This window comes from Citrus sinensis, chromosome 5 (genome assembly GCF_022201045.2).
Source record: "Citrus sinensis cultivar Valencia sweet orange chromosome 5, DVS_A1.0, whole genome shotgun sequence".
Taxonomy (NCBI): Eukaryota; Viridiplantae; Streptophyta; class Magnoliopsida; order Sapindales; family Rutaceae; genus Citrus; species Citrus sinensis.
In genome coordinates, this window is record NC_068560.1 from 31,326,558 (window position 1) to 31,349,447 (window position 22,890).

The following is a 22,890-nucleotide window of genomic DNA, read 5'->3' on the forward strand; positions in this document are numbered from 1 at the left end:
TTGGATACTTCTGCACTCAGCAGGTAGAATTAACCATCGAACAAGTAATCGCCTTTACAAGGCATTTGATTGGTGGAAGAGACTATGATATAATTTTAGCATTTTGATAATGAGTAGCCTTTGAATTTAGTTGCTTAGATTGATAGCCAATTAATGCGATAACCATGTAATTTTTTTTTTTTAAAGATGATTATTAAACTGTTATTATCGCCAATTAAGATATTGGGTTGGGCTTTAGTCGGTGATTACAAATTTGTTTGATGCGTGGACTGGGTCCAAGAATGCACAGAAGAAATCAAGAAATTAGAAATTTAGCGGGCGGCGACTCTGTGGGTCAATGACCAGTGCATTATTTCTAAATAAAGTCTAACACACGACGTATCAATTTTCTAACTTGTGTGAGGCGGAGTAGAAATTAATTTGTATGAAAGCGAAAGGTGACACATGGATGACTAATGTTGACTCGATAACCTTCAATTGGGTATTATGCCAGCCACAAAATTTATGCCTTCTTTTAACGAAGTATACTAGTTGGGAGTTGGAACTAAAGCTTAGTTAAATGGTTACCGAATCGTATTTGCATAGTCACAAATTTAGGCGGATTCAAATAACATCTAGTTAATAATCGCATCAAAATATTATGATCATAATTTAATAAAAAAATAAATGAATTTATCTAATAACCCAGTTTATATTTATATATTTAACAAAATTTATTTATATATAATACAGGTCTATCAATATTTTACACATTTATACTATTGAACTTATGAATTTATATAGAATTTTATAAATGAAACACCGTGTATATATTCATCCTTTCAAAAAAAAAAGAAAAAGAGAAAGAGATTATTATGCCCAATATTTAAGTTTTAACGACAAGAACATACAAATTGATTTAGAATAAAAAAAATATAATCGTGTCATTAATTGAGTAAATGGGTCAAGAACTTGACTCAAGATTTAACCCATTAAATAATTGTGTCAAATTTGACTACTCGTACCTATTTATTCGTATTCATGTCGAGTAATAAAGTCATATCAAGTTTTATCAATTCTATTTAAAACCACCACGTCACAATTGTTATGGGTTGATGTTCTTGTTGAATTTAGTTTTAGGTGTGCAAGTGTGATAATTATTTGATTCGACAAATTAATTTTATTACAAAAAAAGTCTTAGCTCTCTAGTATCCATATCCATAATTCTGCACGTGCCAAAAGATTGGCAACTGAATCTTTGTTGTTTAATTATTGCATGTAATAAGTTCCCCACAATATTGTACAAATGTACAATAGAGTTTCATATTCATCATTTGTGATTTTAATGAATGGGAGCTGAATAGATATGGTCCAACATCAATTAGAGATAGCTCGTTTTGTAGCCATGAAAAATAACTCGCAAACATAAATGAACTAGTTCGCCCATTGGCGTGCCTGAAGAGCCGTCACATTCGATAACAGAATTGCACAGTTGCACGTAATAGTAATACAACGACTAAGAGTGACATCAACATCTGTATCTCTCGAGCATCCATCATCAGTTGAGTCAAACCCCAAATAATAATCATGTCTAGTGACTTAGGATGCGTGATCGTGGCCGTTGATGGCAGCGAGGAGAGCATGGATGCCTTGAGATTGGAGATCAATAACCTCAAGCTCCGATCCCCTGCTCCTGGTTCCACTAAGCCTCCCGATTCCTTCATCGTCCTCCAAGTTCAACCTCCACCTACCATCGCCGCTGGCCTTAATCCAGGGACCATCCCTTCCAGTGGGCCCAGTTAAGTCCACTTCCCTAAGCTAATATGAATTTAGTTGAAAAAACCAGATGACTCAATTAGCGTATTTGCTGATTTATTTCAAAATTTTGAAGTTTTAGGTCATGTGGAAGTTCCTGCCTTTACTGCAGCCATAAAAGCGCAGTAACTTCATATTTCTTTCTTAATAATTATTTTCTTGAAGGAATTTGAGTGGATGGAATTTGGATGCTTGAAAGAAAAGAACAATTAGTATCTTTCTCTTTGGTAAGTAATTTAGACTTAATTTATTCTTTGATTTCAAAATGAAAAAAAAAAAGTAATAGAAAACAATTGATTGGCTTGTCTTGAGTATTTCAGTTATACATTTAAGTTTAATTCTTTACCAAGAAGTGCTGTATAAGGAAGCAATACCAACTGAATAGCAACAAATATCTTAATGGAAAGGGCAAAATGGTTCAATAATAAAAAGTAAAACAAAATGTTGCCTTAGTAATGATCATTTATCTTTTAACACTGGTCTGCTAAAATTTGAATGGCCAATGGGCGAGGATTAAATTTGTGCTAAACCGCTATATTTGTGAATGGGTATTAGGTCCAAGTATTAAACAATATTTACAAAAACCTTGTCATAGAGATGACGTGTCTTTTTGTTTATTTTATTTTTTAATAAAAAAAGTGCAAATGTTGTTTTAGGTAAATGTTAAATCAAAGGTGGTCATTGGGGATGCAATGGAAAAAGTCTGTGAACTAGTTGAGAAGTTGCATGCTGATTTGCTTGTGATGGGCTCTCATACTTTTGGCCATATTAAAAGGTATTAAATCTTTTAAAATAAACTTTTTAAAATTTTTTTTACTTTATATTCATAATTTTAGTCTTCCATTGTGGTTATAAAGTAACTAGTATTAGTTACTATCCTTACAGAACTGGTGGCCATCTTCTAGTCATAGAATTGCAAGTCATATTTCATATATTGCTTGATCAGTAATTTGCCAAGATTTGCCTATATTAACTCTGTTATGGTGTAGCTTGAATATTTGTCTCCAGAATGGGCATGTTTGCTACCAAATATTTGGACAATAATCTCCCCCCACTAATAATCTAATGGGGGCACTTGAACTCATTCCCATGTTAGAAGGAAAGTGTGTTGCCACTCAATTAGTGGGATGTTTCTGTTACTCTTCCATTTAGGATTGTTAGAAATGCTGATTAGTATTCAATAAATGATTTGCATGGAATAAATGCCCGGCCCGGCCCAAGTCCATACCCTTAGCTGACAGAGGGCCTGGACATGGGCTTGAAAAAACCCGGCCCAGGCCCGCTGTTTGCCATCCCTAGATATATCTGTCCAATCAAACATTTTTATTGTGGAGAGTTGTGTAAGGCTTTTTGGGGGTAGAGCATATGACTTACTTATTTTTATTTTTTGGTGTTGTCTAAGAATACTCTTCAATGTTCGAAGTGTTACAAAATTCATTGTATGTCAAGAGGATGTTCTTGGGAAGCATAAACAATTATTGTGCCAACCATGCACAATGTCTAGTTGTGGTAGTTAAACGGAAGGGCATATCTTCTTAAGTTAGGTATGAATTTCGCTACTCTGTTTGATTATTGCAGGATTGCACATTGCCTTATCTAACTTTGAAGTGTCCGGTGTAATAAAGGTTGTGTGGTCAATGGATTTTTTTTAAGGACATTAATTGTCAAAGAATTAATTAAACATTTACATTATTGACTTTTATGATTCCCACATTCCTCTCGCTCATTGTGGTACAACACAATTTAGCATACATCTATATTTTCTTTTCTGGGTGATTAATTGGGAAATATCCATGGTCATTTCCTTTTTAAATTGCCATAAAATATTTTTATGGACTTTTTATTACATTTGATGGATCAAAATTAAAAGACACTCCATATTAATAATATAGGTCAGCCTACTAATTGTTGGTGTAAAAATTAACAGCTAACAGGTATAAAGCCCATACAACAAATATTAATGGAGAAATTTGATGAATCTTTCTTTTTGGGGGGAAGTGGTTTGATAAAAACAATGCAGCTGGAGAGAGGGAATGTGATTTTTCAGATGCTAGAGGTAAAAAGACATAACTTGATGATTCGGGATGGTATTTTTGTAACCTTTTTGCATCTTCCTTTTCTATAATTAGAGTGAAAGACCTTGCGGCTTTTATAAGTGTAATATTAGAATTTGAGATACATTTTTAAAAAAAAAATTATTATAAGTATATTTATAGTAATGTATTAGTTTAAAAGTTTATTTACGTATTCTTTCTTATTTAATAATTATTACTTGCGAAATTATACATAACTCAGCACAAAACTATCATCTTAATTATATATTTATGTCTGTAATATTTACTTTATAAATAATTTGGCATACAATGAGGATAGAGAAAAATAATATTACATTAATTATCTAAAATAGTTAATATTAATTAAAAACATGATGGTCCACGAGATGAAGTTAATAAACAAATTATCAACAATAAATAATGTATATGACGTACAATTCTCTGAGAAATCAAATGAATATATATGACATCCCATAAAATAGAATTCGACAACCAATAAAGTGAATGGACATACAAATATCATGGTCCACCAACTGAATTAAACACTTAATGCCTGAATTCAATTGAAGTATTATCATGATAATTAAAATTAAATTCTAAGAGACTCTTCTAACATTTTTTTCTCGTTCGCTAAAATATGTATGGCTAACCCCACCATTGGTGCGCGGCAACGCCCTCATCCCTCAGCCTCCTATACAAAGACAAACATTCCCAATATGCCCTTATACTTCTGTTTCCTTTCCCTCTTGGCTTGCACTCCAAGGAAAGTTCATCAACTAACCTAATTGTCTTACTTTTCACCACCCCTTCCACTATCTCCGCCTTTGCTTTCATCACCACACACTCTTCTTCCTTCACATTCTTCTTCACCTAATTCAACATCCCTATCTCGGCCACCTTCTTTCCCTCACATTCCTCGCTTACAATCTCAATCTTGTACATCTGAAAATCAAGATTCCTCATTGGATAATGCTTCAAAAATCAGTCCATTCCAGTTCCACTTGTACGACCCGCCTTTCTATTAATATTATCCGGCAACCCAACGTCAACAAACACGCGACGAGGGTAACTCTCAAGACTGTCCCCTATTAGATTCGATAAAAACCTTGTTTTTCTTCAAGTACTTACTGGATCTTCTTGAAGCAAACCACGGTGGTTCTAGTGAAACATCTTCTAGTTCGTTCAATGCAGCTCTCTTTGCTTCTAATGATGATATCTTGCTTAAAACAAGTCGTTTATGCAGCTGCGGACTTTGGGTGTGTTTGGAATTGAGGTTGGACAACTATAGTTAAAAGTTACAGTACTAAAGTATTTGGTAAACCCTAGTTACTGTAGTTTGAAAGTTATGTTGATGTAATTTTTTACCTGCATAATAAAAAATTTATTAATATCTTTAATAATTTTGTCAAAATTATTATTTAAAATTTATATTTACTACATATTATTAATTTTTGTTTCATAATTACAGTTTTTTTTCCACAACAACTATAAGCTACAACACTTCAATCCCAAACAGGACCTTGGTGTTTGATTAGAATTTTGTTTCATGACCAGCATTGTTTTTTTTTTTTTTTCAATGGCTGTTATGACGTTTGAATTATTGAATCGTTTGAAATACATTGTTTGGTAATTTGATGGTTTATTGATTAATGCCAAAGAAGGATCGGCGTCACACGTTTGAACAGCAATAATGCCGCCTAATTTAAGCGTCTGGTCGATGAGCTACGAGGCTGCATGGAAGTTAAATGTGAAGACAAAGTCAAATGATTCATTTAGAATTACGTCTTGTCGTTTTAAATCTTTAGAATAAACGATATACATGTCATTATTGTTTAGAATGTGAAAATTGTAAATGAAATCCTCATTAGCGTCGGTTAAGAAGAGAGCTTGATCTACGAGTCTTGAAATGCCTTCGTTTTTCAAGTCTCGAAAGAAAAACAACAAGAAATCAGAGGTAACTATGAAATCAGAGCCGACTTCATCATGAGGATCAATAATATCAACGTTATTTTTAGGGTTTAGGGTTACCCCAAAAACGAACCCTATCCAAAGTAATGAAGCAATGAGCACCACCAAGAGCAATGATCGAACAAGAAGCTTCAAGAGCCAAGAATTAGGGAGCTTGATCATCAAATACTCGTCGGATTTGAACCCTTGAATAACTTTGATTGCCATTTGAAAGATTTCTTGCGATGAAAGATGAGATGGACGATGGGGAGGTGTTGAGGTGAAACAAATAAAACTAATTAACAAGTACAAAACCTAGCACTTGTTTAATTACACAAAATGATCGATGACTCTGAATTTAATCCCCTGTACCTCCGCGCATATGTTCTAGCTTCATGCTTTTGATCAATGATTAATCCCCTTTTAACATCAATCTTTATCCATTTTCGCTGCCTATCGCAAGATCAAAATCCATATCAATGCCCCAAAAAGAGAGAGAGAGAGAGAAGAGAGAATAAGTAAAGCTATTGTTCTCTCTTCTGTATTGACTTAATTTGGGAATTATTATTATTATATTATTTTATTTTTCTGTAGGGTTTTCTTGTTTTTGGTGGGATGGGGTGATTAATTATTATGCAAGTGAAGAAGATGAATGAAATGAGGGAAAAAAATTATGAGGAGAAAATTTTTTAAAAAGGGTTGTTGAGTTTTTGGGATAATGGTGGCTGAAGATACGAGACATGAGTTTAACCATTGCTACAAGTGATGGGTTAATTTTGTTTTTGTGTCCAACGATTAAATTTAATGCATGGAATAAAATACTATTGTTTGAAATCACTTTGTGTTTGTTAATTAAGCTAATTTTGGGTGACACTGACATGCATGTCTTGACTTATATTTGGATCAATCACGAGTTTGCACTTTTTTTTTCTGGCTTTACTTTTAAGGATTAGTTGAATTTTTAGTGAGAACTGAATTAATGGCTAGAATAATTTTAAATTTTTATTTTTTATTTATCTTGTATAATAACCATTGATTCAGTAATTAAAAAAAAAACTCAGCTCAATATTGAATCCTTATTTTTTATTTTTAAATTCTAAGATCAAGCTACGGAAAAGGCAAACGTTATGGTTGGTTGGATATGTATACTTATTTTACTTATTTAGTACTATATTAGAGGTGTCAACAATTACTGATCTCTTCTAAAAATGATATATTAATCTTTTAGCAAACTTTAATTATACAACAATAATGCAGTTGCTAGTTTCCAATGAATATATATAGGGATAAAGATTCCGTCCTCTATGATTTTGCTTTTGGGCTATATGTAAATGAGCCTGTATCCCTATAATTATATAGTTTTCCTTGAATGAGAGTATCAATATCCGTATCTTATTCACACATATCTTAAATTTATTCTATTCACACATATCTTATCCGTATATGATTTAAATTTATTTTCTTATATTATTATGTGTTATAAATGAGCCTGTATCCCTATAATTATATAGTTTTCCTTGAATGAGAGTATCAATATTAATTTCATTAAACTAACATTTGTCTTCCAAACGAATATATATCCATCTTATTAAATATTTTTTTTTCACGTACACGTATATAGTGAAACAAAAATAATAACCTAATAAATGTTGAAATCAAGTACTTCTAAATAGATTTGTTGAAGTAGAAAAATATAACGAATTATTTCTAATATGTAAGCGACTAGACTCATCAAAACCGCCGATTAAGATTTTATATAATGCCGAGAAAAACCATAAACGAGGACTCTGGCAGTCTGGCTTTGGTAATTGGTAACAGAAGAATAAAGTGAAATCGAACCGATTGGATCAGTTCGATTTTAGGTTCGGTTTTGTTTTGAATGTCAGAAACCGAACCGGTTTGATTGCAGTTCGAATCAAATTCCGTCGCTGTCTTTTGGAAAAGAGGAAGTCACTGCTATGAAGCAATAGATCGCTCAACTCTCGCGCCAGTTTTTACCTCCAAAGAAATATTGTGCCAGCCAGCCCACATAACAACAATACTTTAAACTTATACTGTAATTCAGATCAACGGGCAAGAGAACATGTTCGGTGATCGAGGAGAAACTCCTTCTAGGTACAGATATTTCTTCGCACCCAGTTCAATTAGAGTGTATTTGTTTATTTATTTAATTAATTTAGATATTTTATCAAAATGCAGAATTTAGTGTCTGAAATTTGAATTCAATTTTGTATTCTGTAAAACATGTAATATTAATTCGAGTCAAATTGAGTCAAATTAACTACACACTGTAGTTTAATTAGAGACAGTAAGTTTATTAACAAACGATTTTGTTTTGAAATGAAATGTTTATATGATAGGAGTGATTTTTTTTTGAAATGAAATGTTTGTATGTTAGGAGTGAATTGTTGAGTATGGTGAAAAAGCACTCGAACTTGTTGGGGAAAACATTGGTAGAAGAGCAAGATGCAGTAGATGTAGAAATGGATTCTCGATTTTGGCACGATGTTTTCGATTTGTACTTTATCCGTGGTAAAGAGTCGAGAGGACGACAAGATGACGATCTCTTATTTTTCGTCAGGAAAGTGGTATGCTGATGTGAATGTTGAGAATTCTATATGTGGTCTTTAAACCCTGTGCTGTATTATTGATCTAGTCAAATTATGGTGATATAGAGTTTGCATGGAATCGTTTTCAATGATAACGAGGAAGATCTTACTTCTTACTTTGTACGCAGGTGGGCACCTAAGGTAAAAGCACCTGAAATAATGTAACTTCTTTTTACTTTGAGCATTAATTGTGCTAGAGTGTGATGTCAATAAATATGTGCTATTGCTAACAGTTGGATGATTTGCTTGGCAAAAACTTAAGCGAGGTGGATTGGAGGCGGTCATTTTACTTGAACATGATTGCTCACACAGCATTTTCAGTTACAGTGGCAATTTGCAGGTAACTTTTTCTGACTTTTTGTATTATTGCTTGTTCAGCAGATTCCTCATGTATTTGTTGGTATGTAGGTTAAACAAGCATTTTTAGCTGCTCTCATTATTATTTTTTCCACAATTTTATAACTGGTTCTGGAGGCAATGATGCAATCTGATTTGTTAATGTTGGTTATAATTTTACCAGTACATCAATATTTACTTCTATATTTTAGCTTTTCTTTCCGGATGTACTAACTTTATTTAAATCATATTTGATTTTCCTGAGCTATCATGGGAAAAGGGATAATTGTCCTGCTATATTTAGTACAAAAGTTTGATTGAGAATATCAATTGCTTTATTCTCGATCAAAATATAGCAGGATTTTGAAATATTTGCTGCTGTTGTATTCTTTTTTCAGTCATCAAGTACTTAGAAATCATCAAGCCGGGACAGATACACCATTATCTCCTATATACAAGGTAACCCTTGTTTCAATTATCATAATGGTTTATACAATTTTTTAAGGCAGAAAGAATTACTTGAATCTTCCCTGAAATGTTCTTGGTGCAACTTCAAAATGTTCATGGTAAATTTTAAACATACTGTTTAATTTTCTTGTTCAAAAAGAAGAAGAAGAAGAAGTATAATGCTGAAAAGGGGAAAAGAAAAAAAAATACTGTTATTGGTTAACATGAACCAGTTAAGACTTTAAGATAACCACTTATGAAAAAGTATTTTTATGAATCCTTTCTGCTTAATTGCTCCTGCCAGAGTTGATTGAGAACAAGAGGAACACATTATCTTGGAATTACTGCCCTGTTTGCAAGACTTTTTTTTTTTTGGTGTTAAGTTACAGATGTTGGTATGTGGTATTGGTTAAATACTGTTGCTAAGTTCTTTTCTTTAATTTTAAGCTTTTCAGATTAATGGTTCATCATGGTATTAAAGCCTAATTCCACAAGAGGGATCGTTCTTGGTTACCTAAAATGAATTTTGTTTTGTTAACTATTTACAGTGCAGAACAAGATGGGCTGTATTTGGATCCACATGAGAAGTCAATTAACTAAATTTGTCCTTGTATTTGAAGGCATTTCTTATATTATAAATTTTCTTGTTGGGCTTTTTTCAATAATCTTATTTTGGTATTAATGGTTGTTCAGTGGATGCCAAATAGCTGAATATGAGAATTTTTGTTCCTAAACAAATTGTTTGTAAGTCATTGTCATTATCATTCAATGGTAATTGGCCTTTTACTTTAAAGTAAGTGCTTGGCATCCTACCTGATATTGAAGATCCAAGTTATTCTATTTGTTATAGATAAGAAAACTTAAGTTCTTGTTGGAACTGTTTTTCTTATTGTATTCCTTGGGTTACGTGGATCATGGGTGAGATAAAATAATTGATTGTCAATGCAAAATCTCACATACTCTGGGCCAATTCAGTTACAATGAGAAGGAGAATATTATCTTTAGCTTCTAAGTTTTTGTGTGCATGATCCTCCCTATGATCCCCTCTTGGATTGTTCAGGGCCTGGTTGGGGTGTGGTTTTCAAGGTTTTAAATCTTAGAATTTTCTCTTTAAAACCGCTATAGTAATGTATCTAAATTAAAATCACAGTGATTGAATTCTTAATTCCTGCTAACTAGCTACCATTTCATACGGACTTTCATGTGAATATGCACAGTATCCTAATTTCTGGTTTGCCTGTGACATTAGGTTGTTAAGACTGTTTATGCATCTCCTAGCCGTGTAAATTTTCAGTTGGACTCAAAGAAGGCAAGTTTAGTTATTATCATCAAACTGCAATCAATTACATCTATCTTCAATTTCTGACAGTGCTGCTAATATGTATGTAGGAAGTAGAGACAAAACCTGCCTATCCAGATATCTGTTTTGCGGTAGATGATTTTGACTCCACTTTTGATGCTGTGGTAAGCAGGACCTTAGAGTGATTGTTGAATGTTTTTGGCATGTGATAGTTGAACCATCTTGTGCCTCTTTTAGAGTTTTAGTAAAGCTCACTGCATAGTTTCCATACATATATTGATTACTTTTACTGCATCAATTTATTTGTGCTTGCTTGTGGAGTTTTAAAAATTTTATATTTATCTAATTTACATTAACTTATATGTTGCTTGCGATAATTTAGTAGTGTCAACCTAGGTACCAGGCTTCTAGCAAGATGTATTACTGGTTACTTCACATGTTATGATGAGAAATGATCTAATTTTGTAGTCATTAAGTTTTATTTCAGACTGCATTTTCAGTTTTCATTATGCAATCTGAGATGATTTATGTACAGGATATAGGAGATAGACATGGGTATAATTTTGTAACACTTAAAAAGTGTATGAATATGTATATGCATTTGACTTGATTATATATCTCATTTATCATTAATGAAGTTTACTTATAAAATTTTGCCATCTTTTAAGAATTTTGAGGCATTCGTTTGTATAATCAATCTGTATGTGCACTTGGCTTTATCTTTATTAACTTTGTGTTTATGTATGTACATAGGTTAGGAACAGAGTGGACTGTTATTATCATCATCTTTGCATTTGTTACCATTTGCTGAAATGATTACCTAATTTGTGCAGGTCTTGTCTGACACAGACCACTGCTATTGTGTGATTCTAAATGCACACGGTGGGGCAGCATTTCCTAGTGAAAAAGAGGCCAATAATAGCAGCTCTAGTAATAGTTCACCTATGAAAACTGATATGGACTCTGGAAAGACGAGAAATGCCAAGGTTTAGTGAGCTTCATATTCAAGAGTTTGAAATTTATGGTAGTTTAAGAAATGCGTGATTTCATATAATTAGCAATTGATACCTTGAAGTTGTCTCAAATATTCCAGTAGTTTTTAATCATGTCTTGCTTAAATTGAAACTTGAGATTTAGATTATTGTTTTTGTCTTTAGATTCTTTAAAATGCTATTTGATTTCACAGAAACACATAATCTAGTTGACTTGCTGGTAGTTGTGATTGCAGCTTACTCTTTTCTCTGGATTTGTCAGCTATCAAATGGTTCGAGAAGCATATGATGGTACATCTTTTTATAAATCACTCAAAATAACTTAACTTATTAGTTTGCTATGCATTTATGACTGCACTGTTTATACTTTTACATGTAGATATTATGAACTTGATGCCAGGAATTTCATTGACTCATGTAGTTTTCATCTCCTCTCTCTTTCATATTTAGCTGGAAAATCTCGATTTGGGAGCCTACTTTCTCTCAGTCATTCCCTGGGCAAAACAGACAGACTGTATATGAAAGGCCCTGGAGGACGTGGAGAAGTGGAAGTAGCCGTTTCTGGTGTAGCAGGTAACTGAAAGAATTCATTTCTTCTATTTTTATTATTTCTTATTCAGATATTGTATGTTTTGGTGCTTTAGATGGAAAGCTGCAACTGTGATCAGTTATGACCTTTTAAAACTTGTATAATGTTTGTTTATAATTTTATTTTATACCTTATACTGATTATAATTTCTACAACTAGTCATAGCGTGTGACAATTCTATTTATTACATAAAAAACATTTGTCGATGTAATCATGTTTTTGTTTTTAGAATTTTGTTAAAAGCAAAGTGACTACTAAACGATACTAAAGAACATAAATACATGTCTTCGGTAATTATTATAAAATTTTAGAAGTATTATAAGAGATGAAGACACATGAATATTTAATTTTTGAAGTCCACTTGACCATAAAAAATAGATTGATGATTCAACTTATTGATTTTTGCTAAATACAAGTGAAATAAAATTCAATTCAATATAAACTTGAATAATAAAAAAGGAAAAAATATATTTTATTTTTTAATTACCTTTTCATAAAAATTTACCAACAAGATAGACTCTTTCTTTTAGTATTAAATACTGAAAGTTTAATATGAAAATTATGTTTATCCAAACAAAAAATATTTCATTTCTTTCCATTTGAAATATCAAATCCTTTTCCCTCTCTAATTCCATACCTGTACTATTTACATCCCATCGTTCGAACCAAACATCACCTTATCACATGATAATTATTTACCAGCGATATACAAGTGGATTGCCTGAAATGTTAAAAACCCATGGCTTTCTGGATAGACATAGTTGTGAATGTTTTGCTTGCGTCTGAAATCACTTATACTTCTGGATATCATCCCTTCTTTTTTTTTCTCCTGTATGGTGGGCTGATTTCTAGTCCCGTAAAGGAAGAGAAGAGGGACTGCTGTGCTTCTTTTTTTTTTGGAGTGAAATAAAGATCATATTGAATGATTAAATAATCATATAAAGTGAATTTGTGTAAAGACGGTGCTAAATTCTGATTATAATGTGATGACATCAGATCAAAGCGATCAGGATTCGGCCCCCTTTTCACCAGTTGTATCCAAAAGAGGATTTGCGATTGGCTCAATAGTGCGTAAAGCAGCATCTGTTGCATCAGTGGCCGCAAAGCATGCATATGCAGCTGCTGCTGCCACCACCACTTCCGATGATGAGATGTTGCCTCTTAAATGCTGCTTAATGTCCATATCTTTGCCCTGGGAACACATTGCTTATGATCTTCTGTTTAAGGTAAGCTTGCAATTCACTTAGAAAATATTACACCACAGTGTCAAATATGGTGCAATCAGTGAAAAAAAAAAGCATAACCTGATAACCATCTGATGGTCTCTGATATTGTCCTATGCTACATTATAATGTAATGATTGAAAGAATCAAAATTATTCTACAAAATAGTGTATGATAATAGTGTATGATAAGATTTGGTTGAAGTTGTAATGAAAAGAAAGTGTCTTGCACTGCAGTGTAGGATAATACATTACCTTCCACTGCAATGTAGTGGAAAGAATAGAAGAGAGTATTTGTTGCTATTAGATCTTATTGCTTTGCTAAAGTTGTGTGCTAGGTAAGACGTATATTCGATAAGAGCACTAGTACTGGGTTTGCTTTTTCCTTTCTGATAAAAATGGAAATAGTTGTTTGTGCAAAATTCTGCTTTGGTGTTTTTTAGATTTAACTTTCCTTGTTCATTTCTAATGTGATTATATAAGGTAATGTTTCCAATTGCCTTTTCACGCATGCATGAGAGAATAATAATGATTCTTATCTTGATTGTCAAATTCAGGGAAGTCCTCCTGTGAACTTGTAACCTGTCTTATTTACCTGTCGCTGGAAATTACAAAACAATCATCACCTGCAAGAACAAAACATGGAAGAGATGTGTCTGATGGGGAGACTAAATGTTGCCACCTTGGTAGAAAAGAGATTAGTCTGTGTTCGAAATTAAATTTGTAAATTCTTCTTTATGGAATAGCCCAATTTGTTTGGCCTTTTATAATGGACGCGAGAGATCAAGGGATCGATTTTCCCAAACACCAGTGTTAGAGGGGGAATAATTTATTTGGGATGAGACAACTCAAAAAAAAAAAATTGTAAATTCTCTCTGGTGTCGAGGCCATCATCTTTGGGCTGTATGTTCAAATTTATGTTGTATATCATTTTAATCATGTGTTTAGTAACTAAAGCAGCATCAATCCATAATACATTCGTTGCCAATTCTCTGTTCGGTTTCCATAGGATTCGTTTTTTGTCTCTTGGATTTGTCAGTTTCATCATTACCTTTACTATTGACTACATGACACTTGATTTCCCAGATCATTTGCTAGAGGGTTGCTCAGGGGTTTCCTTCTGAAGGAACCTTGTGGATGTATTTCCCTGGATTCAGTGACTCTTTGATTCCCCTTACTAGTTCTAGCTATTGAGATTCTTTTAAGTAGGCAGACATCAACTCGCTCAAATTTTTGGTGCTTGTGATTAGGTTTCCGCTCTAATTTCTTGTAAATGAATGGATTTGATTAGAGGTGATGCTACTCAGCGTAAGGTTGAGAAACTTTTTCTACTTTCATAGGAATTTCTTGGTAGTGTTTGTGCATTGGACGAATGGTTGATTAATTACTCATTCAGTGTTTATGAAGCAATGGTACAATTTCTTTTCGGGTAATTATCATTTAACAGCCTTTATATTGTGCCTCACAAAACGGAGATTTTAATGAACGTTCAAATGTCAACAAATCAAGTCAACGAAGATTGAAATAAGTTTTCCGAATAAAACTGAGCATAAAATACACCCATGCTCGCTAATCAGCGACGAACGTTCAAATGTCAACAAATCAAGTCAACAAAGATTGAAATAATTTTTCCGAATAGAATTGAGCATAAAATGCACCCATGCTCGCTAATGAGCGACGACTCATTTGATTGATGATTTTCTTTCACATTCAAATTTTTGTGAAACAATTTCATTAAAATAAACACAATTAAGTGACATAGAACATTCAACAAAATTGGTATATAGACAATTTATAACAAGTAATTACAATGAAGACGTGAGAGAAAAACTAAAGGTGATTACCGGTTTTGACTCGCCGATTGCTTCCTTCATTCCTTCTTACTCTGTATAAAACAAATGAGTATTCCACCTAGTATTCTATAGAAGTTACTCAAGACGAGGGAATAGTCCTTTTTAATTTTAGAATTGTCACTTCTTGTGGGTTTTGTAAACATTTTCATCGAGGAGATTGTTGTAATGCATGTGTATGACATCTAGCAATAAAATGACGAACGAAACTGTGGATTTGTGTATACAAGCGTTAAGGTGTCACCTACATATCAAATATATAACTTAGTAAAAAGCATAGTTATTTGAAGAAGTAAGACAACAGGAAGACAAAAACATGAATACTGTTTATGAAATGACAACATTGTTTAAGCTACAGTGCTATGATTTTGTCTGTTTAAACAACATTTTCCTCCATAAAATTTTAAAAATAACGTCATACAGCCTCAGCTTTTTATAGCCTAAGGCAGCTATATGAGTTGTAACTTCAAGACAGCAATAAACAATAAGTATATAACAAGCATTAATGATAAGGAAACAGAAGAAAGAGAAGTACAATATTTCAAAAATATAGCTCATTTTGACATTGGAAAATATCACCGTCCATTTGTTTTTTTTTTTATTTTTTTAAAAATACATAATTTTTTTTTATTGAAATCTACCTACAATTACATTTTGTTTCACTTTTCCACTTCCGTTTGAAATCCATTAAGAAAATTAACGGAAACTTAAAAAAATGACCATTTTTACCTCTCAAATCGAAAATTTCAATTTCACCCTAAAAATTATCAAAAATAATCAGATTAAATCTAATTATTTTCTTCATCGGTCAATAAAGAAATTAATTCCACAACCATCAAATGCATGATTTTTTTAAAAATAGCTAAATCTCACAAACCATCAATTGAATTTAAGATAAATATGAGTTGTATTATTCATTGAGTTATAATTTCTAGTAGTTAAGATTTTTTTATACTTCATTAACGTACCAATAATGATATTCTTTATTGAATCTGATTATTTTTGGCATATTTTAGAGTGAAATTGTAATTTTCGTTTGGGGGTAAAATAGTCATTTTTTAAAGTTTCCGTTAGTTTTCTTAACGGATTCCAAACGAAAGTAGAAAAGTGAAACAAAATATAACTTTAGGTAGATTTTAGTAAAAAAAAAATTATATATTTTTAAAAAAATTAAAAAAAACGGATGGACGGTGAATATTTTCTATTTTGATATTAATAGACTAGTCATTTATACCACTAAACATGTGCCACTAAGTTCGAATAAAAGTAGCCATTTAAGTAGTCATTTTACAACACCAAACATAGTATGCCAGCAAGTTCTGGTAAAAGTTACTCAGCAATTGTCTTGTCATTAAGATTGGACTCCTCTTCGCGAAACAGCTTTGAGGGGTCACACGGTTGTTTCTTCATGTTCTCCTCATTCTTCTTGTTCTTATTAGGAATGCTAAACCATTTATTTGACTAGCCAAAATGGCGAAGGTCAAGCATTTCTTCTAAAAGAAAGAAAAAAAAAAAGTTAGTTCTCGACATTAAAAATGTATAGACTAAAAATTATATAAAAAATAAATCATTATTCCTCCAACAGAATGTACTACTCATCTACCCACAAGTCTTATACTAATACAAAAAAGTTGCCTCATGTCTTAATACCTACAAAAGTAGTTAAAAAACAACGTTATACAATTAATAACTTATACTGATCAAATGTTAAAATGAAAAAAATAAAATCATTATTATGACAAATATGATATTGAACTTTGCAAAATTTGACAAATCAAATCTTTAAGTCACTCAAATCAAACCCAGAAATAGCAGCAAATCCACCCAAAAACAACAACAATCAAAAGTCTCTGTAATCAAACCCAAAAACAAAAGAAAATCAGCAAATCAAAACCAAAAATTGCAATCAAAATTAACCTACAATCAGCAAAAAAAAATTTTAAAAAATGCCAGAAATCAAACCCAAAAATAGTAGCAAAGTAACCAAGAAACAACAGAAAATCAAATCCAAAAACAACACAAATGAACACAAAAAGAGCAGGAAATCAACCCAACAAAAAAAGCAAAAAATGCCCAACACCAATAGCAAGTAAAAAAAATAAAATTTGGCGATTGCAAAATAGAATATAATATGAGTGAACGTGTTTAGAGTAATGAACGCGTTTCCAGAAGCCACATTAGGCCACCATATTAAACAAATATCAAATTTACCATCCATCACTTCACTCTTCATAGATGCCTATGATGCATCAACCATCGAAATTTATCATCCATCACTTCACTTTTGGGTGGAGTGTGTGTTTTTATAAGTCTGAAAAATAAAACCTTAGTTTGCCTTATATATGAAGTACCTTGGCTACCCCACCATGTGGCACCTTCCTAGTGGTGATTTGGCTGTCTTTTTCAAGGTTCTCTCGTCCTATGATGATTTTTGGGCCGTTAGGAGTATGCTTGGGGAGCAAAAAGAACGTTTTGAGGCATAAGTTGTTTTCTTGCACACATGGTATACGCTATAGTGCGGTCCTAGACAGCTCTACAAAAGTTATTGGGGCACAATTGAGGACTATTGTCCATGGCGCGCTGCTTTTTACTTTTTACAGGTGTGACAGCTAGTTGTCCTCTCTTTTCTAACAAGATATTTTTTGTTTAATTTTGTCAAATCAAATATTCTCTCTGACCGATGAAGACAACACGTATGGTGGATTTTTTGAATATTTTCTTTAATACCTTAATTTTGCCATGACATACCCCGCATTCCAACTCAATTAGCAGGTATACCTAGTATAGGTCAGGTACTCCACGAAAACTATTTATAGTCATAAAACCTTCATGTTGACACGTGGCGCTTCTTTTCTAATTTCGTATGTATTCCCCAAACATGAGTCAATTTTTATGTTATTATTGTTGTAATTTAATTGTTAGTGATTGTTTTGGTTAGTGAATGATTTTTTTTTTTTTATTGCTTTGAGCATATATACCTTGTGTTGGTCTAATGGTAATGGGAAAATAGTAACAGGAATTAAAAATAATAAATATACCAACCTGATGAAGTTTTTATTTTGAGAGGACTCGTGGCAGTAATTGGTTTTCCATCTGCAGCACACACGGGTAATAAGACAATTAAGAAAACTTGAGTTAAAGAAAACACAATTACATGGTACTCAATTGTGGATGAAGATAAGATTCTCCCGATATTGTGTGATATATTTATGAGAAGAACTAACATAAAATTCCTAGTAATATGGAGTATTATTAATTCTTTTGTATGGATAATTTACCCAGATTGTGTTTGTTCAATTTCTTTGGATATGTTATTATACATATATCAAATTGATGGAAACTCAAAATGTGATACGGACATTTCTTACTTATTACTACAGTATGTGCTTCTTTGAATAATATTAAGGGAGTTATTCGATTTTGGGGAGGTAAACACAAGACGACAAGTCATTTATCAAAATTTTTTAATTATGCCATTAACAAAATGAATAGACGACCAGTCGTCGTTTATTTGCTGAACACACTGAAATTGAGTTGTGATGTGTAAACTAAATTTATCTATCAGATTCTTTGAATAATATGCAGAGTTATGCAGTTTTGGCTGTGTAAACACAAGAGACGAGTCGTTTACGAAATTTTTTAATCACGTTAATAACAAAATGAATAGACTACCAGCTAATCCTTTATTTCTTAAACACACTGAAACTGAATTGTAATGTGTAAATTAAATTTATCTACCAGATTCTTTCTGCTAAACATTTAATTCTTCACTTTCTTTCCGCTTCAGTATTCCGAAGTCACTTCTTGCCCAATATTTCAGAATATGCATACTTTGAAAACAAATAGATGCAATTGATAAAGAATAAACCAAAAGAATGCATAAAGGCATCAAAAGAATAGACATTTTATTTATTTTCAGAAACAGAAATAACAAAGCTCATAATGATTCCTCAAGAATCACAAAGCAGACGATCAAGAAAGCAATTGAAACAGAAAAGCAAGAACGACAACTTGACATCTTTCAAGAATTGTAAATTCCTAGACCTAAGATTGTTTCTTGACCGCAAAAAACTTAAAAAGACGTGTAATAACAAGATTAGCCTGGACAAGATTCAGAAATTTACACTCTACTTTCGGCACTTCCGCGAATCAAATCCTTAATTCTTGATCTAATCCGTCAACGTTGCAAGAAAAAGTTCAGAATCAGAAACTGCTTCGTCATCAATATCGTCTCCTGATGAAGAATTCAATGCTAGTTTACCAAGAAGCCTCTCCATCACATCTCCATCCTTTTTCAAAAATTCCTGAACACCCTTTTCGCTTTCTTCTTCAGTACTACTAGACAAACCAAGCACAGCAAAATCAATCCCATCAATCCCAGTTCCAGTGAGGCTACTATCACCATAATGATCATCATAGTTGACATCATCAGCATCTTCATAGATCAAACCCTTGCCCTTCTCTAGACCTTCAATAGCAGTGAAAACTTTCAATCCAAGATCAATGCTACATTTGATTTCGAAAACCTCAATTATCAACTCTTTCAACTTCTTGATTACGTGGGTACCATCTTCTTTCTTGCAACCACCATCTTTGTTTTCAATCAAGATAGCATTCATCCTCTGCTTCGCATCTTCAAGATTAAGCCTCAGAAAAGAAATCTCTAACACTGAAGCCTTAGCTACGGCCTCGTCTTTCAACCACTCTGTTTTCGCCATGAGTTGAGTAAGCCTTTCATCCAATTCTTCAAAGCAAAAATTCAGCCCAGAAACTCTGTTGCGGATTCCGAGATCAATCTGTTCTGGCCACGGGCTCTTATCATCTGAAGACACCGATGATGATTCCATGGCTTACAAAGAAAGGACCAAGATTGGATCAAAGACTCGGTTTCTGATTTGTGAACTAGAAAGAGAGAGTTGGCGGCCAATGGGGAACTTTCACGAAGTGAGCTTTCAGGAGAAACGCCAGGCAGTTATTTCTGTTATGGTTAGTGCAGAGTTAGTCCTAGACCCACCTGCCGGTGACATTTCATTGAATAACAGTAGAGTGTAGACGCAACCTAAAATCAATTCTCCAAAAGCTTGGCGTTAATATTGAGTTAAATGAGGGCCATAGGATGTAAATCGTCGGTTAAGATTAAATACAAAGCACTCTTAGCGAGTGTGCGCATAATAAAGTTGATTAATTTTGAAAGTTCTACTAGACTGCGTTCCATAAAAATAGTTGGAGCTTTCTTCTCATCAGAAATAGCACATACAAGTTGTGGAGAAATAAAATTAAAAAATTGAATCGAGCTTTTACCTTCTGAAAATAGGTTTTATTAAGTGTATTAAAAAGCAAACAACTCCTACTCCTTGATGAAGTATTAGAGGGGAATATACTGAATTCCTAAAGTGCATTGCATGCTAAAGATATATTCTGTCCAATCCATAATGGAGTAAGTGCTGCAATTATTTGAAAAACTCTCCCTGCTCGTTATTTGCTGCCAACTGTTGCAATTTCGAGTTATTTTAAAAATTATGTCAATTTTTGGCTATAATGTTTCAGTGCTTTAGCTGCCAAGTCCTTCGAATGTGATGTATTTATCGATAAAATTATAAAATTATCTATAAAATTAAAATTATCTATGCTCTTAACTCAATAAAAGGCTTACCAGGTACAATTCCTTCCTCTATTGCAGCCTTGGCAGCATTTAGGGAATTCTTATAGATAATTTTAATTTTAATTTTATAGATAATTTGAAAATTTTATTTCTGTCCAACCTTAATCAAAACAAACTCATCATATACGTATTGAGTTAAGAGCATAGATAACCCACATGGTCAAGAGGCCACAACTAAACACTTGCAGAAGTAAATTTGTAATTCCTAACCTCCGAACCTTAAAATTAAATAGCAGCTCCTCTAGAAAGCTTTCGAAGCCACTCTTCTAACAGCTTAATTTCATAATCTAAAGTGCTCAATTTAATTGCGGATCCCAACTGTAACAACAATCACAGGAATATTTAGAATAATTAATAATCAAGAGGGCTAGGAAAGAAAGCTAACAATATTGTTGAAAAACATATCAAACACAGACAAAAGAAACCTGTTCACATCTTTTGTTAATGCGTGCTTGGATACCAGACCCACCATGGATAATCATCTCATTGTCTCTCACAATAGACTATGATGATGGACAGGGATAAAATATATATTATTTGAAAAAAGGTTTTCTCAACGTGAGCAGAGATGCTGTTACAATAATGCAAATCTATAATACATATTAAATATCTCACCTCTTTGCATGAACCAAGCATTAGTGGAATAACCCCACAATTAGAACGACATAGTTACAACAACCTTGAAAAAAAGAAAAGAAAAAAAAGGGAACATGCACATTGATAATGTATTCAATCATGATGCAAAATGAGAAAGAAAATTACCAAATGAACCTACCCGGCCGCCTGTGAGAATGGCAAGGTCTTGCATAATCCCTTTCAAGTTTTCCTCATAGACTGCTTTCAAATTTTCTTCATAGTCTCTGCCTTCAAATTTTCTTCAAATTCAGGAGGTTTGACGATGCAAAACTTCATCCAATTCACAAACAATACCTCCATAATTAAAATAAATAGAACACATTATTTTGTAAAACTAAAGTAATATTTGCAGGATATATGACACCAATTATTTTTTTCCACAAAAAAATTAGTCCTAACCTCGTTGAATGGCAGGCAAAAGAAACCATAGCTCACACCCAAACTGAAACAAACTGTTTGGGTTGGATTTAAAATTCATGGATTGGGTTAAGATCCGTCAATTCAAATTTATTATGAGTTGATAACGCCAGTGCTACAAAAGTCTCCATCAGGACCTGGTGATTTTTTCGCAGAACACTGATCAACTGCACTTCTGACCTCCTCGACCTCAAAAAGCCTTTCCAGCCTTGCTAGTAGAAATAGGACTTCAATGAAGGCCATAAATTCTAGGCCTTGGAATTCCTTCAGCGGAATACAAAATTTTTTAAAGTAATCGGCGATCTCTTTTTCAGCACTTCTCATGTCCTCCAGAATAATCCCCTCCCTTGACTCAATTTTGTTAATGAGGCTTCTGCTTTGCCTTCCATTAACAGTTCTGTGAAACAGTTTGGAGGTGTTATCGCCCTTTTTGGCCCAAAGAGCCTTAGCCTTTTGTCTCCACAAGATTCTTCCTTGAACACAATCTTTTCTAAATTACATATAATCTAAAATCTCTGTGTGCAAAGCTTCATTCCGTCCTCCTCCCTCCTCCGGCGAATCAAGCTCCTGAATTCGCTGCCCTAGGTGAGCCTTCCTATCTTTCACGTTACCAAAGACTTCCTTATTCCTTGTTCCAAAATTTCAATTTGTTTTTCACAAATTCTAATATTTTCAGGAACCTGTAACCTGCTACAATTAGCTTCTGACCACCGATTCTTAAAAATTTGCTTGAATTGATGATGCTCCAACCAAACATTTTCAAACCTGACAGGTACAGGGCCCCAAGTAATAGCACTGGAGTCTAATAAGATAGGACACTGATCTGACACTGATGTAGTCAAAACTTCTTGTCTAACACTGCCACAACCACTCTCCCACTCCATCAAAAAAAAAAAAATTTTCTGTCCAGCCTTCAACACACTGCATTTAATCTAAGATTCCACCAAGAAAATGCAGCTCCGTTTAAAACTGGAAGCGCAACCGAATTCTAACTTTAACGCAAACTTCCTACTCCTTTCAGTAATTTTTAACGCA

General features: G+C 33.1%; 2 protein-coding genes and 2 long non-coding RNA genes across 13 annotated transcripts; 2 read left to right on the top strand and 2 right to left on the bottom strand.

The window, feature by feature from the left end:
• The first annotated feature begins 1,320 nt into the window (after positions 1-1,320).
• Positions 1,321-6,463, top strand: LOC127902086 (uncharacterized). 7 transcript variants are annotated; one of them, XR_008054566.1, is made up of 3 exons: positions 1,322-2,021; positions 2,451-2,569; positions 5,507-6,463. It is a non-coding gene; the product is annotated as an uncharacterized LOC127902086 (long non-coding RNA). The 7 variants fall into 7 exon arrangements; XR_008054565.1 differs by lacking the exon at positions 5,507-6,463 and adding an exon at positions 3,373-3,698; XR_008054564.1 differs by lacking the exon at positions 5,507-6,463 and adding an exon at positions 2,680-2,913.
• Positions 6,464-7,504: 1,041 nt separating this feature from the next.
• On the top strand, positions 7,505-14,278 carry LOC102625521 (uncharacterized). 4 transcript variants are annotated; one of them, XM_052442479.1, is made up of 12 exons: positions 7,505-7,910; positions 8,194-8,383; positions 8,471-8,565; positions 8,667-8,744; positions 9,139-9,199; positions 10,437-10,500; positions 10,581-10,651; positions 11,321-11,473; positions 11,716-11,770; positions 11,930-12,052; positions 13,065-13,294; positions 13,848-14,278. In XM_052442479.1, exons 1-12 carry the CDS (start codon positions 7,879-7,881, stop codon positions 13,869-13,871), a joined length of 1,176 nt encoding a protein of 391 aa, XP_052298439.1. In that variant the 5' UTR covers positions 7,505-7,878; the 3' UTR covers positions 13,872-14,278. The 4 variants fall into 4 exon arrangements, with proteins under 4 accessions (XP_052298439.1, XP_052298440.1, XP_052298441.1 ...); XM_052442480.1 differs by having other exon boundaries at positions 7,506-7,910; positions 8,471-8,532; XM_052442478.1 differs by having other exon boundaries at positions 7,508-7,910; positions 8,471-8,545; positions 8,638-8,744.
• A 2,105-nt stretch (positions 14,279-16,383) lies between these two features.
• On the bottom strand, positions 16,384-17,547 carry LOC112497745 (uncharacterized). The gene is made up of 2 exons (XR_008055111.1): positions 17,352-17,547; positions 16,384-16,633 (listed from the first exon to the last, which is right to left on the bottom strand). It is a non-coding gene; the product is annotated as an uncharacterized LOC112497745 (long non-coding RNA).
• Positions 17,548-19,050: 1,503 nt separating this feature from the next.
• On the bottom strand, positions 19,051-22,890 carry LOC127902119 (uncharacterized). The gene is made up of 2 exons (XM_052440705.1): positions 21,838-22,890; positions 19,051-21,708 (listed from the first exon to the last, which is right to left on the bottom strand). Exon 2 carries the CDS (start codon positions 19,985-19,987, stop codon positions 19,310-19,312), a length of 678 nt encoding a protein of 225 aa, XP_052296665.1. The 5' UTR covers positions 19,988-21,708; positions 21,838-22,890; the 3' UTR covers positions 19,051-19,309.

What these genes read in the sequence shown, in the direction of transcription:
- LOC102625521 (XM_052442478.1), top strand. Translation starts at nt 7,879, where the DNA reads ATGTTCGGTGATCGAGGAGAAACTCCTTCTAG. An exon ending in TATTTTTCGTCAGGAAAGTG is followed by an intron (nt 8,384 to 8,470) that starts GTATGCTGATGT and finishes ATGGTGATATAG; the next exon opens with AGTTTGCATGGAATCGTTTT. An exon ending in ACTCCACTTTTGATGCTGTG is followed by an intron (nt 10,652 to 11,320) that starts GTAAGCAGGACC and finishes TAATTTGTGCAG; the next exon opens with GTCTTGTCTGACACAGACCA.
- LOC127902119 (XM_052440705.1), bottom strand. Translation starts at nt 19,987, where the DNA reads ATGGAATCATCATCGGTGTCTTCAGATGATAAGAGCCCGTGGCCAGAA.